Source organism: Oncorhynchus keta, chromosome 2 (genome assembly GCF_023373465.1).
Source record: "Oncorhynchus keta strain PuntledgeMale-10-30-2019 chromosome 2, Oket_V2, whole genome shotgun sequence".
Lineage (NCBI taxonomy): Eukaryota > Metazoa > Chordata > Actinopteri > Salmoniformes > Salmonidae > Oncorhynchus > Oncorhynchus keta.
In genome coordinates this window covers 43,814,999-43,837,952 of record NC_068422.1, presented here as the reverse complement: position 1 = coordinate 43,837,952, position 22,954 = coordinate 43,814,999, and the positions used below count along the sequence as shown (strand labels likewise).

The 22,954-nt window shown below is 42.6% G+C and overlaps 1 protein-coding gene across 3 annotated transcripts; it reads right to left on the bottom strand.

Moving 5' to 3' along the window:
• Nucleotides 1-69: 69 nt before the first annotated feature.
• LOC118400915 (myozenin-1-like) lies at nt 70-14,377 on the bottom strand. Of its 3 annotated transcripts, none has more exons than XM_035797940.2 (6): nt 14,199-14,377; nt 9,144-9,237; nt 3,751-3,932; nt 2,756-2,864; nt 1,336-1,516; nt 70-1,112 (listed from the first exon to the last, which is right to left on the bottom strand). In XM_035797940.2, exons 2-6 carry the CDS (start codon nt 9,226-9,228, stop codon nt 875-877), a joined length of 795 nt encoding a protein of 264 aa, XP_035653833.1. In that variant the 5' UTR covers nt 9,229-9,237; nt 14,199-14,377; the 3' UTR covers nt 70-874. The 3 variants fall into 3 exon arrangements, with proteins under 3 accessions (XP_035653833.1, XP_035653814.1, XP_035653823.1); XM_035797921.2 differs by having other exon boundaries at nt 2,618-2,864; nt 14,199-14,376; XM_035797930.2 differs by having other exon boundaries at nt 2,735-2,864; nt 14,199-14,375.
• Between the last annotated feature and the right edge of the window lie 8,577 nt (nt 14,378-22,954).

Below are 22,954 nucleotides of genomic sequence, written 5' to 3'. Positions count from 1 at the left end.
TTCCATTATTTGTTCCGAAAACAATTATAGTAGCCTACACTGGACATACAAAGTACAACAGACATAAACTACAATTGGAAAAAGTTTATTAGGGAGAAATCGTGGGTGATGCAGTACTGTATTAGTTCATCACAATCTCTATCACGCAACAGAAATTAGCACACCTCACGCTTACTGCATGCATCCTAGGCTAGGCTGCTGGATTTGCAGGGCCTTGACAAAGCTGTCAAAAGTCAAAGTGGCACAGAAACACAGAAAACAGAGAAATACAGTAAAAACCATGATGGTAGAAGGCTATAGCTAGAGGAACAACTTGTAGCTCTCCCGAATGAGCAGTGGACACAGCAACATGCTGACACAGAAAAAAACGAAACAAAGTTCAACCCTTCAGTCCTGTTTATTTGTCTCTCCTCATGGACAAACTATATTATGCTGCTGCTTCGTGACTGAGCTGGAGATTTGTGTGATTGAACAATATACTATGCCTACTAAATGAATCATAATGGGGAAAAAAATAAGAGTACGCATAAATCACAGTTATGGTAGCCTCCTGTGTTCACTGGGAAGTTGAACACAATAGGCTCACAATTGATGTCTTTGTTCATGATTGATTTCTTTGTTGCAAACATACTAACTAATCACCCCCTCTTTCTTTCTTTCTTTCTTTCTCTCTCTCTATCTTGCATTCTAATTTAAAGAGCCCAATATTGAGCTTTGTGGTTTGTTTTCATAAACTATTTATTTCATGAATTGAACTCAAGGAAAAGTTGACTGGCTCACAAACCTTTCTAAAAAAGTGTTATGTTTTTTTTATGTAGATGTATATATTGTGCGCGGTCTTTGTCTGCACATCTGGGTCTGTGGGGCATGCTGTTCACAGGTCGTCAGTCTCCCCATCGAAGGGCAGGGCATCCAACTCCATGTGGATGCTGCTGGGCTCACTGCTTCCCACCCAGCCTATAGGAGTGCGGTTGAAGGAGGGTCGAGCGCCAATGTCATGCTGGTATACCACAGCTGGTTCAGGCTCCTCATGGGCCACCTCATGGGTGTCTGGCAGTTGGAAGGTCATGAGCTGAGAGGCCTTATCAAAGCCCCCAAATGGTGTAGCACTCCTAAGACAGATAAAGTGATGGGCAACAAAAGAAGATCAGACTGATAAGTGAAATGGATCTTGTATGGGCAACTTCTGTCGATGTGCCTCACATACCTGGATGGACAATATAAGAGTCCGATTTTTACAGGAAATGGGTGGGCTCCACTATTTCACACTCATTTCAAAGAAATCCTTTTAAAATGCTATGGAGTCGACCAAGCAAGACATAGAGGGGACTGTACCTGTTGAAAGACTTGTACTTGGGCAAATCAAGGTGGGCATGGGGGCCTGGCATATGATATCTCATGCTGGATGTCAGCTCCTGGTTGCCCTTCATGGCCTTTTCCCACGGTGATATGTATGAGGGAACATAATCATGCCTTTTCTTGGCTTTGTCTAAGGCAACCTCTACTCCATGACTACCTGTAGGAGGAAAACAGTGAGTCCAAAAAACATATTTTCTATGAGATGATATCCAATTTTGATATATTGATTGCACTACAGGCATGGGCATCATTCACCCATTATTTTAGAGGGGGCACGAAGTACATGGGGTTGGAGGGGGGGTGTAGGTGGAAGTTGAAGAATTTAACATATCCCAAACACCTGAAATGGCTTTTTCCTGCAATCTACAGCCATAATCATTGTGCCTAAATTATATATATTTTTAAATAATAATTGTTTTTGTTTTTTTTACAAATATGCATCTCTGCTAAAATCTAGGTTGAAAGAGATGGGTCTTTTTCAGTACATTTAGTAATTGCTAGCTTTTCTAAAGCCTAGCAACCTTGCCAGCAGGCATGCCAGCTAAGATAGATAGATAAGCTACTCTAACTTGATTGATAGCCTGAAATGGCTTGGTAGCTAGTTATGAAGTTGGGAGATTGGGAACCTATAAACATATAAGGTTCATTGAACAAGCATGGGAAACAGTGTTTAAACCCTTTACAATGAAGATCTGTGAAGTTATTTGGATTTTTACGAATTATCTTTGAAGAACGGGGTCCTGAAAAAGGGGAGTTTATTTTTTTGCTGAGTTTAGCTTGATCACATCAATTTACAAACAACTCCTGGCCATCAACAGCAGCTAAAATCGTCCAGTCAGATATTTTTATGAATAATTATGATAAAACTGGGTTAAAACATTTTGTTTAGTCATTCATTTAACGGGTCATTTGTAAAATGTCATCATCATCATATTCATCGTCTCCAGCATCAACCCAACATCAACAGATGTGAAAATGGCGTGTTTCTATATTTTATAGTCAACAAAGATAGTGATCATTAGAAACACTTATCTTCCTCTATCTTTTTGACTACAAATCATAGAAACTAGCTATTTTCCCATATGTTGCTGGTGATGATTAAGTTTAAAAAAATGTCTAAAACAGGATATATCTGAGGGGGCACGTGCCTTTTTACCCCCTATGGGCATGACACCCCTGACTGCAGGTCCATAGAACTCGTTCCAAAATCACTCTGTAGTTTTTCTATGATCATGAGCTAATTTGAATGGATACTGACCATGACCATGTTCTCCTGGAGCAACATCATCATGATGTACATGTCCCTGGTATCCATGGCGCCCATGCTCATTACCATGCTCATGTCCATGCTCATGATCATGACCATGTTCATTACCATGACCATGCCCATCTTTGCCTGGTTTGGGAGGGGGTGCAGGAGGGCCTGATTGCTTGTCCACCATGTGTCCACTAGCATCCAACATCATTGTACCACCCAGGCTGGGGACCAACTTCTGGAAGTTCTCCTGAAATACACACAAGCATGTAAAGAAGAAAACTCACCAGACTGATTGTCATTTTGTACAGTAGGGGGGCCGTTAATTCGCCATTCGTTTGCTTGCTGTTGGCGCAGTGTGTTATAGGGACCACCCACCGGTGGGCGACTGCCGATTTCTACGTGTAGAATCGGTTTGCAGTCGATGTGCAAATTATGTCCGACACTGTTCAGAGGTGCTAAGTACTCTCGGACCGCAATCCTACTGGTTGTTGAAATATACATTGGTAGCCTATCCATGGGATAACGTTTTTACCTCATCCGTTACCAATTTTCACTGCAATTGTTTTATGTTAAAGCTCTTTGGACAGCATTTATATTATATTAATTATACTATAACACTAACATTTATTATTGTTAAAACAAGTTTATCATTTTGACTTGGATGATTTACCATTTGCTTTTCTTTTTTGTGTGACTTTTACCCCGTTTTCTCCCCAATGTTGTGGTATCCAAATGTTTAGTAGCTACTATCTTGTCTCATCGCTACAACTCCCGTACGGGCTCGGGAGAGACAAAGGTTGAAAGCGATGCGTCCTCCGATACACAACCCAACCAAGCCGCACTGCTTCTTAACACAGCGCGCATCCAACCCGGAAGCCAGCCGCACCAATGTGTCGGAGGAAACACCGTGCACCTGGCAACCTTGGTTAGCGCGCACTGCGCCCGGCCTGCCACAGGGGTTGCTGGTGCACGATGAGACAAGGATATCCCTGCCGGCCAACCCCTCCTAACCCGGACGACGCTAGGCCAATTGTGCGTCGCACCACGGACCTCCCGGTCGCGGCCGGTTACGACAGATCCTGGGCGCGAACCCAGAGTCTCTGGTGGCACAGCTGGATTTACCATTTTCTTACCATAGACTCACTGCCGAAGAGGTCAGGGTTGTTCTCATATATGAACTTCTCCACACGTTTCTGCCTCATCTTGAACATCTTGGAGCCCTTGTTGGTGAAGAGGTTCAGCTCCTCCAGCATGGTGTCCTTGGGAGTCTTGATCTTCATCCCCAGGTCAAACTCTGATGCCTCAGGCTCAAACTCTGCAGATGAGAAATTCATACATTGTCTATTGATTTCTCATATTGATTTCCTATAGTATACTGGATGCACATTCTGTATACGGCTCTATTCAATTAAACTTGGTGACCAGGTAAATGGAAAAACATCATTCTTCTGGTGCAGCAATTGTTCAAGTTTGAATTCTGGACTCAACAAGGTCTGCATTGTGATACAAAAAAGACACTCAACAATGCATCTCCCTATGCAGAAAGAATCATATTTGGACTTATTCTGTAAACCCCGTTTGGTTTGAATTGGTCCCACGGTTTGCTTATCATTGTTTGAATAAATGTTACAGTACTTTATGTGCATCATTTATCCTTCACCTAGAAAATACATCTGTGTCGATGTGATGTGATCTTTACATCAGAGCAGAAATTACGCTCAGTGCAGATGATTGCGTAGGAGGGGGTTGCTCTCAGATTCTTGCTGTCATTATGGTGGAAAATTCATAAATCACTCTGCTCAAAGATGAACTGGCAATTCTTCAACAATGTGGAGAGAAGGAGAGAGAGCAGAGAACAACTCCTCCCTAAGTCTGGGCCTGGCTGAGAATGACTAGCTTTTGACTGAAGCTTTATGAGGTAAGGCCTGAGCTATTTTCATATCTGTGTTATCTCCATTTGTTCTGTTCTCAGTGCTTATGATCCATCTGTCAGAAGTCACAGGGCGTTGAAACAGAGAGGATGGGTGAAGGGAGAGAGTCTAAAATGCATAACACTGCACAGGTTCCACATCAACTCTAAAGCTACGGTAGCACGTATACGGTGCCTTCATAAAGTATTCACACCCCTTGAATTTTTCCATGTTTTGTTGTGTTACAACCTGAATTTTAAATGTTGTATCACTGGCCTACACAAAATACCCCATAATGTCAAAGTGAAATGATTGTTTTAGAATTTTTGACAAATGAATATAAAATGAAAAGCTGAAATGTGTTGAGTCAATAAGTATTCAACACCTTTGTTATAGCAAGCCTAAATAAGTTCAGGATTAAAAATATGCTTAATAGGCCAGTAAGAAAGAGTTCCAAACCTCTCTGCCAATAAGCGCTAATTTTCAGTTTTCCCCTCCCCACTCAAACCACTCCCAGACAATCCTTGCAAAATTCTTGTTTGAGAAATTGCTATTTGCTAATAACCTTTTTTTTTGTTTCTTTTTGACTATTTTGACAGAGTGAACCATGCAACTTATTACGTGACTTGTTTTAACTCATTTACCGCGTGCCCACTGGGCACACCATGTCATTTTAACATGGAGCATTTAGTAATATTTGGTAGATACATTGAGCAATGAGATTCCAACCCAAAAAAGTTATTTTGATTCCCATTATGTTGTCACTATGCTTTCAACCATCAAAAAAAAGCACAACCAAATTCCATTGGAAAATCAATGTCTGATTTTTGGTTTCGTTCTCATGGTGCCTTCAACCATTTCAAAGCACACCAAAGTTCAAATGGGAATATGTCAATGTCAGATATTTTGTTTATTTATACAACAACTTAATGTGTTAGCACTGTGTTTAATCTAATAGCACAACTAAATGACCTGGACTGCAATTATTTGAGATTACATGGTGCAAGTGAGCAATGCCGTTTGAGTTTCTGTGTAGATGATTATAGCAATTGTGAACATTTCCACAGACCTGTGACCCTGAACATGTAGGTTTTCTATGATTACATCAGAAGACATTTACTGTCACACTAACCTCAAAATGTGTCCATTGATGTGTTACTCGTTGTAAGTTTGAATGAATAACATTACATTAGTTGTTTGTAAGGTAGCCTTAATATTAGGCAACTTTCTGTCTTACAAATGTAATAGCTTATTGAACTGTGTTTGGTTGACAACTACCAACTATCAACATTTAAAGGACATATATCTACGGTTTGAATAGTTCCATCTGATCCACTGGCATAATCCTATAATCCCTTTTGATTTTTGGTTGAGATGGAGATGTGAATCGACATGTTTTCATTAACTCACAATCACTCATTTAAAATCAAGCAAAGCTTGAACCTCTGGGCCTACACTGAGTGTGCAAAGCATTAGGAACACCTTTGCCCTCAGAACAGCCTCAATTCATCGCGTCAAGGACTCTCCAAGGTGTCAAAAAAAGTCCACAGGGATGCTGGCGCAATATTGACTCCAATTCTTCCCACAGTCACGGACAGAAACACGGCGGTTGGAACCAAAATCTAAAATTTGGACTCATCAGACCAAAGGACAGATTTCCACCAGTCTAATGTCCATTGCTCGTGTTTCTTGGCCCAAGCAAGTCTCTTCTTATTATTGGTGTCCTTTAGTAGTGGTTTCTTTGCAGCAGTTCGTCCATGAAGGCCAGATTCACGCAGTCTCCTCTGAACAGTTGATGGAGATGTGGCTGTTACTTAAACTCTGTGAAGCATTTATTTGGGCTTCAATTTCTGAGGCTGGAAACTTTAATGAACTTATCCTCTTTCCTGTGGTGGTCCTCATGAGAGCTAGTTTCACCATAGCACTTGATATTTTTTTTTCAATGCATTTGAAGAAACTTTCAAAGTTCTTGACATTTTCCTGATTGACTGACCTTCATGTCTTAAAGTAATGATGGACTGTCATTTCTCTTTGCTTATTTGAGCTATTCCTTCCATAATATGGACTTGGTCTTTTACTAAATAGGGCTATCTTCTGTATACCAAACCTACCTTGTCACAATACAACTGATTGACTCAAACAAATTAAAAAGGAAAGAAATTCCACAAATTCATTTTAACACACCTGTTAATTGAAATGCATTCCAAGTGTTTACTTCATGAATGTGAATGAATGTGTCCTCCTCCCAGAGCGCTAAGAACCTTGGCGTGATCCTGGACAACACCCTGTCGTTCTCAAACGTTTGATTTTGTCTAATCAACTAACATCAAGGCGGTGGCCCGTTCCTGTAGGTTCATGCTCTACAACATCCGCAGAGTACGACCCTGCCTCACACAGGAAGCGGCGCAGGTCCTAATCCAGGCACTTGTCATCTCCCGTCTGGATTACTGCAACTCGCTGTTGGCTGGGCTCCCTGCCTGTGCCATTAAACCCCTACAACTCATCCAGAACGCCGCAGCCCGTCTGGTGTTCAACCTTCCCAAGTTCTCTCACGTCACCCCGCTCCTCCGCTCTCTCCACTGGCTTCCAGTTGAAGCTCGCATCCGCTACAAGACCATGGTGCTTGCCTACGGAGCTGTGAGGGAACGGCACCTCAGTACCTCCAGGCTCTGATCAGGCCCTACACCCAAACAAGGGCACTGCGTTCATCCACCTCTGGCCTGCTCGCCTCCCTACCACTGAGGAAGTACAGTTCCCGCTCAGCCCAGTCAAAACTGTTCGCTGCTCTGGCTCCCCAATGGTGGAACAAACTCCCTCACGACTTGATTAGTGTAGTGTCCACGCCAGGACAGCGGAGTCAATCACCACCTTCCGGAGACACCTGAAACCCCACCTCTTTAAGGAATACCTAGGATAGGATAAAGTAATCCTTCTCACCCCCCTTAAAAGATTTAGATGCACTATTGTAAAGTGGCTGTTCCACTGGATGTCATAAGGTGAATGCACCAATTTGTAAGTCGCTCTGGATAAGAGCGTCTGCTAAATGACTTAAATGTAAATGTAAATGTAAATGTAATGAAGCTGGTTGAGAGAATGCCAAGAATGTGCAAAGCTGTCATCAAGGCAAAGGGTGGCTATATATTTGGATTTGTTTAACACTTTTTTGGTTATTATGATTCCATATGTGTTATTTCATAGTTTTGATGTCTTTACTGTTATTCTACAATGTAGAAAATAGTAAACATAAAGAAAAACCCTTGAATTAGTAGGTGTGTCCAAGCTTTTGACTGGTACTGTATGAAACACATAAAAATCACATTTTTGACTGCACTCAACCTCAATAATTTGGCCGATTTAATAATTTACCATTCCTGTCTGCTTTCATGCCAATAACATTTGCTGTTCAAAAAGGACAATACTTGTGTTTCAATAACTGCTGCTGCATTTTGTAATCCTGAACTATCCCTTTAAAATCCAACACTAGTTACGTAATTCAAAGATGATTTCTGTCTATGTATGTTATAAGTTATAACAGACGTGGAGGGGAATGCGTTTGAACACTGGTCAGCTTGGAGCAGCATGCACTGCCACATTGTGTTAAAACACAGCTTTCTGCTTAGGCCTTATTGCTATATCTGTCAGGACACTTGACACAAAAAGTGTAAGAGCAGCACAAATATTTACTTTTTTTACCACTTAATGGGTGGAGGGGAAAACACCTGTCATCATTTTTCATAAAAATGCATTTATGCCATCGCCTGAACTATGGATCCTGTGACTCAACAGCTGAGAGGGAGGGGGGGTAAACCATTACTGCAATGACTGCAAAGGACAGATTGTAATTGTGCTGTGGAATCTAGGAGATATATGTTTGTGTGTGACAGGGCGCTAGTCATTAGGACATGTTAAGTGCAAACATGTGGAGGAGCTTCCCTGACAAGTGCACAGAGATCTTGACAATGTCCCCAATGAACAAAATAATTAGGCTATAAATAACTTATCTTTTCATTCTCTGTGATGTGACCCAAAAAAGCTGTCAACAGTGGATCCAGTCTCTTGGACCAGCTGCTGGCCCATAGGGAGACCAGGCCTCCTTGAGAGTTCTCACCTTTGGAAGGTGTCTTACTGCCTGCCCTCTATGTTTACCAGTTAGTACAGTATGTTACTCTTGATAATGCCATAGGCTCATATTGATCAATGTTACTGAGCAGAGTTTAATGTATGGTACTGTATGGTCTCTCACATAGTTTTGAAGATGTCCCTATAATCTTTAATGATATGCCAGAAATATAGCAATAAGGCACGAGGGGGTGTGGTATATGGCCAATATACCATGGCTAAGGACTGTTCTTAAGCACGACACCACACGGAGTGCCTGGATACAGCCCTTAGCTATGGTATATTGGCCATATAGCACAAACCCCAGAGATGCCTTATTGCTATTATAAACTGGTTACCAATGTAATTAGAACAGTAAAAATAAAGTTTTTTTCATACCCGTGGTATGTGGTCTGATATGCCACGGCTGTCAGCCAATCAGCATTCAGGGCTCGAACTACCCAGTTTATAATTTTGTACATGTATTGTGTTTTTGAGCTCACATGCTTGTGCCTTACCATCTTGAGTGACATGTGACAGGTCAGTGATGATCTTAGAGGGCTTTTTCCTCTTGTTAGGTGGGGCAGGTCTTCCATGAGGCATAACTGCAGACTGAGAACACAAGTAAACAGAAAGTTAGAAAAGATCACACAACATACCAAGCTACTGTATAATATGTCCGATTTAGAATATATATATGTAGCCACACAGTTTTAAAAAACTACTTGTGGAAAGGAGACAGAGAGAGGAGATAGGAGTCCCTCTAGTGATAGTCTCTAACCATTGCACCATTTAAAGACCAACCAACCACCAACCCTGCTTGGGACCGACACTTATGAGGCTATGCAGACTAGATGCAGACTGCACCTTGCTCATTGTTCAAAGTGCACGTCAATGCCTTCAGAGTCCTAACATTCCCATAACCAACAGATGTCTGTCCAAGAGGAAATATATAGACCACTGTAGGTTTCAGTTCTGTTTGGTCTGAACACTCAAGACATTAGATAGGTTTAACACATACGGTATATAGACCTACGGTGGGTGCAGTAAACACATTCCTCTGCATAAGGCTATTAGAACAAACTACCAAGACTTTCAGATCAATCCAATTTGCAGTAGACAGATCAATCCAATTTGATGCATAATATGAACATGGCTATAATCATATAAATCTGCCACAGGAACTCTGTAGTCTAGGTTGCTAGTTTACTATAGAATACTATACCTCAACCATGTGTAGTACTTACTATAGAATTGTGTATTATACTATAGAATACAATAGTAAATACAGTATACTACAGAGCGCAAAAACACTACAGTAAATACTACAATAATGTCCTCAAAACACTACAGTTGTTCGTAATAATGATGGTCGGACCAAGGCGCAGCTTACATAGAGTTCCACATACTTTTAATGAATAAAGTGAAACTTAAGCAAATACAAAACAATAAAGAATAAACGAACCGTGACAACAATTCAGTGTTAACAAGCAACTAAACATAAACAATATCCCATAACCCACAGGTGACACGCACCTCAGGGCGAGCGCGAGGAGCAGGCAACGGACGCACCTGACTGGAAAAGCCCACTTGAGGGAGAGTGCGAGGAGTAACGAGTAATGTAACGTCTAGTAGGGCTAAACAGCACTGTTCCAAAAACAAGATCCCACAAACTACAGGTGGAAAAAGGCTGCCTAAGTATGATCCCCAATCAGAGACAACGATAGACAGTTGCCTCTGATTGGGAACCATACCCGTGCCAACAAAGAGATAGAAAACATAGATTTCCCACCCTAGTCACACCCTGACCTATCAAAATTGAGAATTAAAAAGATCTCTAAGGTCAAGGCGTGACAGTACCCCCCCCCCTCGGTGGTGGCTCCGGTGCGGGACGCAGACCCTGCTCCGCTCGTGGCGCCTCAAATTCGTCGGCGCCTCTGGTGCGGGGATCGTCGCTGGAAGCTCCGGACCGTAGATCGTCGCTCGGGACTCCGGACCGGGAACCGTCGCTGGAGGCTCCGGACTGCAGACTGTCGCTGGAGACTCCGGACCTTGGATCGTCACTGGAGTCTCCGAGCCATGGATCAACACTGGAGGCGCCGCGCCATGGATCATCACTGGAGGCTCCGGCCCATGGCCGGCCCAACAAAGAAATAGAAAACATAGATTGCCCACCCTAGTCACACGCTGACCTATCCAAATAGAGAATTAAAAAGATATCTAAGGTCAAGGAGTGACAGATATTCTGTTACATTGTTCGTAATGATGATGGTCAGACCAAGGCGCAGCGTACATAGAGTTCCACATACTTTTAATGACTGAAGTGAAACTTAAGCAAATACAAAACAATAAAGAATAAACGAACGGTGACGACAATGCAGTGCTAACAAGCAACTAAACATAAACAATATCCCATAACCCACAGGTGGAAAAAATGCTACTTAAGTATGATCCCCAAGTAGAGACAACGATAACCAGCTGCCTCTAATCGGGAATCATACAAATCACCAACATAGAAAATCAAACCTAGAACCCCACATAGAAAATATAAACTAGAACAAAAAACCCTAGTCAAGCCCTGACCTACTCTATCATAGAAAATACAGGTTTTCTATGGTCAGGATGTGACAACAGTCCACAAAAACAGTCAACACTTTGCAGACGACACTACAGTGGTAGGCTTGATTACCAACAACGACGAGACGGCGTACAGGGAGGAGGTGAGGGCCCTTGGAGTGCGGTGTCAGGAAAATAACCTCACACTCAACGTCAACAAAACAAAGGAGATGATCGTGGCCTTCAGGAAACAGCAGAGGGAGCATCCCCCTATCCACATCGACAGTACAGTAGTGGAGAGGGTGAAAAGTTTGAAGTTCCTCGGCGTACACATCACGGACAAACTCTTTCTTCAACCTCAGGAGGCTGAAGAAATTTGGCTTGTCGCCAAAAACACTAACACAATTTTACAGATGGACAATCAAGAGCATCCTGTCGAGCTGTATCACCGCCTGGTACGGCAACTGCTCCGCCCACAACCGTAAGGTCTGCACAACGCATCATTACCTCTTCACCCCGCTATCATCCAGAAGGCGAGGTCAGTACAGGTGCATCAAAGCAGGGACCGAGAGACTGAAAAACAGCTTCTATCTCAAGGCCATCAGACTGTTAAATAGCCATCACTAACATTGAGTGGCTGCTGCCAACATACTGACTCAACTCCAGCCACTTTAATAATGGAAAAGTTTATGTAATAAATGTATCACTAGTCACTTTAAACAATGCCACTTCATATAATGTTTACATACCCTACATTACTCATCTCATATGTATATACTGTACTCTATACCATCTACTGCATCTTGCCATCTTGGTGTAATGTATCACTAGCCACTTTAAACAATGCCACTTTTATATGTTTACATACCCTACATTACTCATCTCATATGTATATACTGTACTCTATACCATCTACTGCATCTTGCCTGTGCCATTCTGTACCATCACTCATTCATATATTTATATGTACATATTCTTATTCATTCCTTTACACTTGTGTTTATAAGGTAATTGTTGTGAAATTGTTAATTTAGATTACTCGTTGGATATTACTGTATTGTCGGAACTAGAAGCACAAGCATTTCGCTACACTCGCATTCACATCTGCTAATCATGTGTATGTGACAAATACAATTTGATTTGATTTGATTTCCATTGATCATCCTTGAGATGATTCTACAACTTGATTAGAGTCCACCTGTGGTAAAATTCAATTGATTGGACATGATTTGGAAAGGCACACACCTGTCTATATATGGTCCCACAGTTGAAAGAGCATGTCAGAGCAAAAACCAAGCCATGAGGTCGAAGGAATTGTCCGTAGAGCTCCGAGACAGGATTGCGTCAAGGCACAGATCTGGGGAAGGGTAGCAGAAAATGTCTGCAACATTGAAAGTCCCCAACAACACAGAGTTTTCCAAAAGGTACCTAAAGGACTCTCAGACCTTGAAAAACAAGATTTTCTGGTCTGATGTAACCAAGATTGAACTCTTTGGCCTTGAGAGGATCTGCAGAGAAGAATAGGAGAATCTCCCCAAATACAGGTGTGCCAACCTTGTAGCGTCATATCCAAGAAGACTCAAGGCTGTAATCGCTGCCAAAGGTGCTTCAAGAAAGTACTGAGTAAGGGGTCTGAATATTTATGTAAATAAGATATTTCCTTTTTTTTTTATACAAATGAGCAAAAAAAAAATCAAAAAACATGTTTTTGCTTTGTCATTATGGGGTATTGTGTGTAGATTGATGAGGGGAAAAATGATTTAATCCATTTTAGAATATGCCTGTAAGGTAACAGCATTATGAAAAAGTCAACGTGTCTGAATACTTTCCAAAGGCACTGTACCTACACTACCTACAGGTTATGGAAAATGAGCTCTTTGTGTATTTTGTCCAGTAGGTTTCCTCAAGGAGAAAGCCCCCACTGCTATGTCAAAGACAATAAAACAAAAACACTACAGTAAATACTACAGTATACTACAGTTTGCAAAAACACCACACCACAGTAATGACAGTATTTATACTATAGTAAACTGTAAATACTACAGTATACTGCAGTCATGTACGGCAACGCAACAGTAAATACTACAGGATTTAGTCGGCAAAAACCCTCCAACAGTGAATACTACTGTAAAGTCGGCAAAAACACTACAGTGAATACTATAGTATTTATACCGTAGTATACTATAGCATTTTGTCATGTGGGTAAGCTCCATGCCACCTAGGAAGTTAATGTCTTACAGATCCCTTTCTATATGCTGTAGTTCTGCACTGTTGTTCTCCTTTGAGCCATACTGTCCTGCATGTCCTGAGAGTCTGCAGCTTCTTTAAGACCCTGTCAATGGCAAACTTGGCATCACATCGACTGACTGTAACCCAATCCACCAGAGCTATTTTTAAGCGCCATTTTCAGCCAAGACCTTTTATCGACTAGTAGTGGCGTCAGTGGACTATCAGATGTGTGAAACGCAATGGACATTCATATACAAACACATACACACTGGCACAATTGTGAAGGGAATGATCGAATTTTCCTAAAAAGTTGAATTAAGATGGTGAGAGGTTGGGGGGATTAGAGGAAGAATTGTGGAGGAGGACTTTACAGATGTAAAGCATCTGTCAAATGATCACAACCTCAGGTCCCATCCTCCCCCCTCCAGGCTTTGCACACCATATAAAATGTGCAGTTGGACAGAAGGGAGTGGTCAGCACATTCCCTCAGAGCCTGCCTGCGCCTTTAAGACATGGGTCAATTCTAAAAACAATCAAGGAACTTCAAGACCACTTCACCGTGCCTTCGTCAAAAGCACTTTATATCCCTTAAATTGAAATAATGCTTTCCTCATTGAGTCAACATCTTCAACCATTAATTCAATTCTCAAGTGCAGTTATTTGTATCCTAAGTGAATGCTATAGGTGAAGCTATTGCCAAATTTTATTTACTTTCCAGGTTGCCGTTGACGGTCAAGTCCTGCGTGCAATTGGTTAATAAAATCCAGCTGATGGAATGATCCACTCACCCAGTTTTTGTAATCCTTCTGTTCAGAGGTATATTTAATACCATTAGGAGATGAAGGCTTCAGGTTAATCTCAGTCAGAAGTTTACAAATCACAGGGTGCCTCTGACCTGTGGTTGGACTCAGATCCCAGGGAGTGCAAAATCCACCCAGAGCTTGGATGGCAGATCTTTGAGGGGGGGGCTGCGGGGGCCGTGGTGGCGAGGGGAGGTTGGGGGAAAAAGTAAAAGTGGAGGGTGGGGGGTGGCGGCCAAAACTTCTTTGCACGGCAATAAATTGCTGATGGGGATATCAAGAGAGCAATATCATTATTGCAGATGGTCTGGGGGCCTATATATAGAACCGGAGAAGAGCGAGGGGTGTGGGTGTCTTAACTTATAAGATAGACTCAAAAGGAGGGAGGGGTGTCTGGGGGTATGTTTTGAGGGTGAGGTAATTGGTTTGCCCCTTTTCCCCTTCATTAATTAACTTCAAACTTTGAATAGATTGTCACTTTTCTGCCAGGCAGGGGCGCCCTTGCTGTTGTGTGGCATTCATGGTCATATAGCTGCCTAAACCAAAGTGGGTGCTGATTTGTTGGCTCAGACACATCCACAGCTCTCACCATTGCTTAAAGGGATAATTCAGGATGTTGGCAATGAATCCCTTTATCTACTTCCCCAGAGTCATGTGAACTTGTGGATACCATTTTTATATCTCTGCATGAAATTTGAAGGAAGTTGCTAACTAGTGTTAGTGTAATTGCTAACTGGCATTAGCGCAATGACTGGAAGTATATGGTAACTCCTAGCATGCCAGCTTCGGCATGGGAAGCAGGTAGCTCCGGCTCCAACACCCGGACCCGACATCACCCCCAACACAGAAACAAAAAGACGTTCCCTGATGCTTCCCTTTGATGAGTTGTCATTCTGTAACGATGTACGCTGAAAGTTGGGAAGCAAGTTCAGGGAGTGAAAACATTTAATAAATGAAAGAACAAAACAAGAAACACGAACAGCGCACAGACATAGAACAGAAACAGAAACAATGACGACTGGGGAAGATACCAAAGGGAGTGACATCAACTCAGCAAAACAAAAAAAAACGTCTTTTCACTGTCAACTGTGTTTATTTTTAGCAAACTTAACATGTGCAAATATTTGTATGAAAATAACAGGATTCAACAACTGATACATAAACTGAACAAGATCCACATACATGTGACTAACAGCAATGGAACACTGTGTCCCTGTACAAAGGGGGGGTCCTCATGGACTGCATCAGATTTGCCAGTTCTTGCTGTGAGATGCTACCCCACTCTTCCACCAAGGCACCTCCAAGTTCCCGGACATGTCTGTGGGGAATGGCCCTAGCCCTCACCCTCCGATCCAACAGGTCCCAGACGTGCTCAATGGCATTGAGATCCGGGCTCTTCGCTGGCCATGGCAGAACACTGACATTCCTGTCTTGCCGGAAATCGCGCACTGAACAAGCAGTATGGCTGGTGGCATTGTCATGTTGGAGGGTCATGTCAAGATGAGCCTGCAGGAAGGGTACCACATGAGGGAGGAGGATGACTTCCCTGTAATGCACAGTGTTGAGATTGCCTGCAATGACAACAAGCTCAGACCGATGATGCTGTGACACACCGCCCCAGACCATGACAGACCTTCCACCTCCAAATCAATCCCGCACCAGAGTACAGCCCTCGGTATAACGCTCATTCCTTCAACGATAAACACGAATTCAACCATCACCCCTGGTGCAACTTGTCAGTGAAGAGCACTTTTTGCCAGTCCTGTCTGGTCCAGCGACGGTGGGTTTGTTCCCATAGGCAACGTTTTTGCCTGCGATGTCTGGTGAGGACCTGCCTTACAACAGGCCTGCAAGCTCTCAGTCCAGCCTCTCTCAGCCTATTGGGGACAGTCTGAGCACTGATGGAGGGATTGTGCCTTTCTGGTGTAACTCAGGCAGTTGTTGTTGCTATCCTTCACCTGTCCCGTAGGTGTGATGTTCGGATGTACTGATTCTGTGCAGGTGTTGTTACATGTGGTCTGCCACTGCGAGGATGATCAGCTGTCCGTCCTGTCTCCCTGTAGCGCTGTCTTAGGCATCTCACAGTACGGACATTGCAATTTATTGCCCTGGCCACATTTGCAGTCCTCATGCCTCCTTTCAGCATACCTAAGGTATGTTCACGCAGATGAGCAGGGACCCTGGGCATCTTTCTTTTGGTGTTTTTCAGAGTCGGTAGAAAGGCGTCTTTAGTGTCATAACTGTGACCTTACCTTGCAGTGCTTCACTGTTATCACCAGGAGCTGGGCTAAGATTGAATGAAACTCTGGAATGGTAGTGTTGTGTTATGGGGAATTGTTGTGTTATAGGAAATGGATCCATTAATCACAAATATAAACTGCTGGCATGATATATTGTATAACGCACTCCCAGTGGATTTCCCAGGTGAGAATGGATATCCCTAATTTATTTCCCATAATTCTCATTTTTATCTTAAAACCTCGACCTCTGCATTGGACCCAGTTCTGTTTTTTTTCTGGACTCAACATTACAGTCTTGGTTTATCCGTAACAGATATTGGCTACTACTGTAATTCTACCATTACCATGTTTAATTGTATTCTGACTGCAATGTAAAAATGAGTGTTGATCAGCCATAAATACTTTTCACAGCCCTATATATAAGTGGCAGGATTACAAGTGGAAAACATGCCAGCTAAATGCTCCACCAGACTGTGTGTCTGTAGCATAGATACACAATATGGGTTTGTAGTACCCTCAAATGAGTTGTGCCCCAGTGCTGTTGGGTTTCAAAATCTGTTGAAAATATAGCCCATAGCACCATCATGTGGTGAGTGGTTGTTAGAATTTCACTGTTCTCTAGAGATTGACCCTGGGCAATCAACAAATCATGGCTAAATGATTATAAGTTATGCTCTCTAGTGTATTTTGAACATTGAGAGCGGGCTCCTTTGGTTGGATAAAAAAATAATAATTTTAAAAAGTAGGTCATTATTATATTATTTTGTCTCTTGGACCCCCTATGATCTTGGGCCCAGCCCCTGACTCACACAATTGACCAGTCACATTGATTTGTATAGTTTTTTTTTTTTAATCGGTTACCCAATCAAGGAATGGTCCCCCAGTTACCCACATCGGCCCCCTCCATCCTGTTCTCCCCCCATCTGATGAATAGCAGCAGGCTGTCTACACTCATTGAGAGCGGGCTCCTGAGTCTTCCTATGGTTGGCAGCTGCAGTGAAAAAAGATCAAATATATACCACATATATAATATACACTCTATATATAAAATTTACAGTATAGATTTCCTTAATATATACAGTGCATTCAGGTTTGAAGGAAGAGGAGGGGGTGTGATGATTTACATTAAAGAACATATCCGATGTAAACAAATTGAGTGGTCATGTGATAATGAACTAGAATGTATCGGCCTGAACGTTACACTGTCTCCCCAAATGTCTTTTACCCTCATTGGAATGTATAGGCCACCTTCCACCAAAAGTGTGTTTTTTGATCAGTTTAATACCATGCTTAGGGAATGTGATTTTGGGAAAGAGGTCATCTTAATGGGAGATTTTAACATTAATTATTAAGACAAGTGTTGTAGAAAAACCCTCAAACGGATCACTAATACCTTTGACCTTACACAGCTAGTTAAAGGGCCAACCAGGGTGACTTGTTGCTCTAAAACACAGATTGATTTGGTGTTCAGTAATAAACCAGAGAGAGTGACTAAATCATTCAATATGGTTACTGGGCTGTCTGATCATAATCTGACACTTATAGCCAGAAAGCTGTCTAAGAGCAGGTTTAACCTCTCTACTGTTAGAAAGCCAGATCAACTCAGAATACCTAAGAGTGAATTAAACTATTTTGAAAAAGCAATTAAGGGAATAAACTGGAATGATCTCTTGTCCTATACATACGTGGAAGCTGATAGTCAGGTTTTTCTATCCACAATCCAGACTACAATAAATGGCTTCCTAAAGAAAATCAAATCCAAACCTGGCCAAAAGAGCACTCTTCCTTGGCTAAATGGGGAAATCTGGAAATTGATGAAAGAACGAGATTTTGCTCTAAAAATAGCCCTAAAATCTAAATTAGAGCATGACAGACGTAGGTTTACCATGTTGAGAAATAAGGTGATGAAAGAAATCAGACAGGCCAAGGCAAACTTTTTTATTAACATAATTGGTGAAGCAAAGGGAAATTCTAAATTGATCTGGGAGAATGTAAAAAAGTTAACAGGGAAAGACCATAGTAACACTGCAAAAAGACTAGAAATCATGGTGAATAACAATCTAACACAGGATGCAGTCGACATAGCAATAGCCTTCAATTCCTACTTTATTGACTCTGTCAGGGTACTGACACAGAACCCCTCCACTGGTTTCTTGGGCTCATTGCTAGTGAATGACACTCAACCTGTCTTCATCATAAGGGAGGTTTCTGAGTCAAAGGTGAACAAGGTGATTAGCTCACTAAAGAACTCTAAAGCCAAAGATGTGTTTCGGATGGACTCTACCTTTCTTAAAAACTACAAAGAGTCACTCATTGGCCCCATTACTAAGGTCACCAACACATCTATTGGTCTCGGTGTGTTTCCAAGTGTATGGAAGTAGGCCATAATAACGGCCATCTTTAAATCAGGAAAAAAAGTGTGTCGCAGAACAACTGATTGCCCACCTCAACAACAGCCCCTTCACATTACACTCCATGCAGTTTGGTTTCAGAGCGAAACACTCCACAGAAACGGCCAACTGCTTTCTTCTGGAAAATGTGAAGTCCAAGATGGACAAAGGGGGTGCTGTTGGGGCTGTGTTTCTGGACCTAAGGAAGGCTTTTGATACTGTTAACCATGAGATTCTCATCACAAAATTGTCCAAGTTCAACTTTTCCCCTGATGCCTTGAGATGGATGAAATCATACCTTGAAGGCAGAACTCAGTGTGTCAGAGTGAGCAATGAGCTGTCGCCCACTCGTAGCTATGATGTGGGCGTGCCCCAAGGGTCAATACTGGGGCCCCTCCTGTTCAGCCTGTACATTAATGATCTGCCTTCTGTCTGTACTGGGTCTGAAGTTCAAATGTATGCAGCTGATACAGTGATATATGTGCATGCAAAGAGCAAACAACAAGCTGCACAAGAACTCACTACTGTAATGGTCCAGATTACAAAGTGGCTCAGTGACTCATGTTTGCATCTCAATGTGAAAAAAACTGTTTGCATGTTCTTCACAAAGAGGGCAACAGATGCTACTGAGCCAGATGTCTATGTGTCAGGGGAGAAGCTCCAGGTGGTATCCGATTTTAAGTACCTTGGCATCATACTTGATTCCAACCTCTCTTTTAAAAAGCATGTGAAAAAGGTCATTCAAATAACTAAATTCAACCTAGCTAATTTTCGATTTATACGAAATTGTTTGACTACAGAGGTAGCAAAACTGTACTTCAAATCTATGATACTCCCCCACTTAACATACTGCTTGACGAGTTGGGCCCAAGCTTGCTGTACAACATTAAAACCTATTCAGTCTGTCTACAAACAGGCTCTCAAAGTGCTTGATAGGAAGCCCAATAGCCATCATCATTGTCACATCCTTAGAAAGCATGAGCTCTTGAGTTGGGAAAATTTTGTGCAATACACCGACGCATGTCTTGTATTCAAGATCCTTAATGGCCTGGCTCCTACCTCCACTCAATATTTTTGTTAAACAGAAAACCCAGACATATGGCAGCAGATCCACAAGGTCTGCCATGAGAGGTGACTGTATAGTTCCCCTAAGGAAAAGCACCTTTAGTAAATCTGCATTCTCTGTGAGAGCTTCCCATGTCTGGAATACACTGCCATCAGACACACATAACTGCACCACATATCACACTTTCACAAAATGCTTGAAGACATGGCTAAAGGTCAATCAGATTTGTGAACATGGTCCCTAGCTGTGTGTTGCCGCTTTCCATGTTGTCTGTAGCTTGTGAGGTGTGGAAACACTTTGTTGCTTTTATGAATTTTGTCTTGCTGCTTTTTGTTCTATGTTGCTCTGTCTGTATGCTATGTCTTGCTTGTCCTATGTTGCTATGTCTTGCTTGTTCTATGTTGCTATTGTCTATATTGTAATTGTTTTTAATAACCTGCCCAGGGACTGCGGTTGAAAATTAGCCGGCTGGCTAAAACCGACACTTTTACTGAAACGTTGATTAATGTGCACTGTCCCTGTAAAAATAAAAAATAAACTCAAACTCAAAAAAGAAAGGATGGCTTTCACTTCAGCAGTGATAAATTCATAAACTTCTTTGACGAAAAGATCATGATCATTAGAAAGCAAATTATGGACTCCTCTTTAAATCTGTGTATTTCTCCAAAGCTCAGTTGTCCTGAGTCTGCTCAACACTGCCAGGACCTAGGATCAAGGGAGACACGTACGTTTTTTTAATATTATATCTCTTGACACATTAATGAAAATAGTCTTGGCCTCTAAACCTTCAAGCTGCATACTGGAACCTATTCCAAATAAACTACTGAAAGAGCTGCTTCCTGTGCTTGGCCGTCCTTTGTTGAATATAATAAACGGCTCCCTATCCACTGGATGTGTACCAAACTCACTAAAAGTGGCAGTAATAAAGCCTCTCTTGAAAAAGCTAAACCTTGACCCAAAAAATATAAAAAACTATCGGCCTATATCAAATCTCCCATTCCTCTCAAAACATGAAAAAGCTGTTTCGCGGCAACTCACTGCCTTCCTGAAGACAAACAATTTATACGAAACACTTCAGTCTGGTTTTAGACCCCATCATAGCACTGAGACTGCACTCGTGAAGGTGGAAATTACCTTTTAATGGCATCAGAACAAGGCTCTGCATCTGTCCTCATGCTCCTAGACCTTAGTGCTGCTTTTGATACCATCGATCACCACATTCTTTTGGAGAGATTGGATTCCCAAATTGGTCTACATGGACAAGTTCTGGCCTGGTTTAGATCTTATCTGTCGGCCTTGCTCCTACCTATCTTTGTAATTTGGTCCGTACCTACCTGGCGTACATACCTGCACATACGCTATGGTCACAACACGCAGGCCTCCTTACTGTGCCTAGAATTTCTAAGCAAACAGCTGGAGGCAGGGCTAAATGTTTATGTAATGTTCTGCCTATCCATGTGAGAGATGCAGACTCGGTCTCAATCTTTAAGTCTTTATTGAAGACTCATCTCTTCAGTAGGTCCTATGATTGAGTGTAGTCTGGCCCAGGGGTGTGAAGGTGAACGGAAAGGCACTGGAGCGACGAACTGCCCTTGCTGTCTCTGCCTGGCCAGTTCCCCTCTCTCCACTGGGATTCTCTGCCTCTAACCCTATTACAGGGGCTGAGTCACTGGCTTACTGGTGCGTCACTGGAGTGGGTTAAGTCACTGACGTGATCTTCCTGTTCGGGTTGGTGCCCCCCCCCCCCCGGGTTCGTGCCGTGGGGGAGATCTTTGTGGGCTATACTCGGCCTTGTCTCGAGGTAGTAGGTTGGTGGTTGAAGATATCCCTCTAGTGGTGTGGGGGCTGTGCTTTGGCAAAGTGGGTGGGGTTAGATCCTGTCTGTTTGGCCCTGTCCGGGGGTATCGTCGAACAGGGCCACAGTGTCCCCCGACCCCTCTTGTCAAAGCCTCCAGTATTTATGCTGCAATAATTTGTGTCGGGGGCTAGGTTCAGTCTGTTATGTCTGGAGTATTTCTCCTGTCTTATCCGGTGTCCTGTGTGAATTTAAGTATGCTCCCTCTAATTCTATCTCTTTTTCTCTCTTTCTCCTTATCTCTCTCTTTCTCTCTCTCTTCTCTGGGAGGACCTGAGCCTCAGGACTACCTGGCCTGATGACTCCTTGCTCTCCCCGGTCCACCTGGTCATGCTGCTGCTCCAGTTTCAACTGTTCTGCCTGCGGCTACCGAACCCTGACCTGTTCACCGGACGTGCCACCTGTCCTGGACCTGATGTTTTGGACTCTCTCTCTCTCTTCCGCACCTGCTGTGTCTTACTCTGAATGATCGGCTATGAAAAGCCAACTGACATTTACTCCTGAGGTGCTGACCTGTTGCACCCTCTACAACCACTGTGATTATTAATATCGGACTCTGCTGGTCATCTATGAACGTTTGAATATCTTGGCCATGTTCTGTTATAATCTCCACCCGGTACAGTCGGAAGAGGACTGGCCACCCCTCGGAGCCTGGTTCCTCCTAGGTTCCGGCCTTACTAGGGAGTTTTTCCTAGCTACCGGGCTTCTACATCTGCATTGCTTGCTGTTTGGGGTTTTAGGCTGGGTTTCTGTACAACACTTTGTGACATCGGCTGATGTAAAAAGGGCTTTATAAATACATTTGATAGATTGATTCAACCTATTCCGCTCCAGCCAGTAGCACGAGCCCATCCTTCCCTATTAAGGTGCCACAATTCTCCTGTGGAGGGAACATACTGTGCCCCCCCATGCCTGCTCACCTCCCCCGATTGAATGAACTGCTACTATTGTTTCACCAATATGGTATAAGAATAACACAATTATTCAAATGTAAATAATAATTTGGCCTTTTACTCATCAAGAAACAGTACATACAAACAACAGTACCTTTTCTCTTCCATATTGAAATCAAGAAGAAAAATGCAATCAAGTAGAAATAAACCAGTTCACTACTGTGCAATGTCACATGCACCCACCCATATCACTGAAGACTATTGTAGATTTTCTCAAGTTGGTTCTGGAAGTATTCAAAG

Excerpts from the sequence above, each read along its gene's own strand:
- LOC118400915 (XM_035797921.2), bottom strand. The coding sequence starts at position 9,228 with ATGCCTCATGGAAGACCTGCCCCACCTAACAAGAGGAAAAAGCCCTCT. Across the intron at positions 3,933-9,143 it reads GTCACATGTCACTCAAGATG|AGTTTGAGCCTGAGGCATCA; the intron begins GTAAGGCACAAG and ends TCTCATCTGCAG. Across the intron at positions 2,865-3,750 it reads TCTTCGGCAGTGAGTCTATG|GAGAACTTCCAGAAGTTGGT; the intron begins GTAAGAAAATGG and ends TGTGTATTTCAG.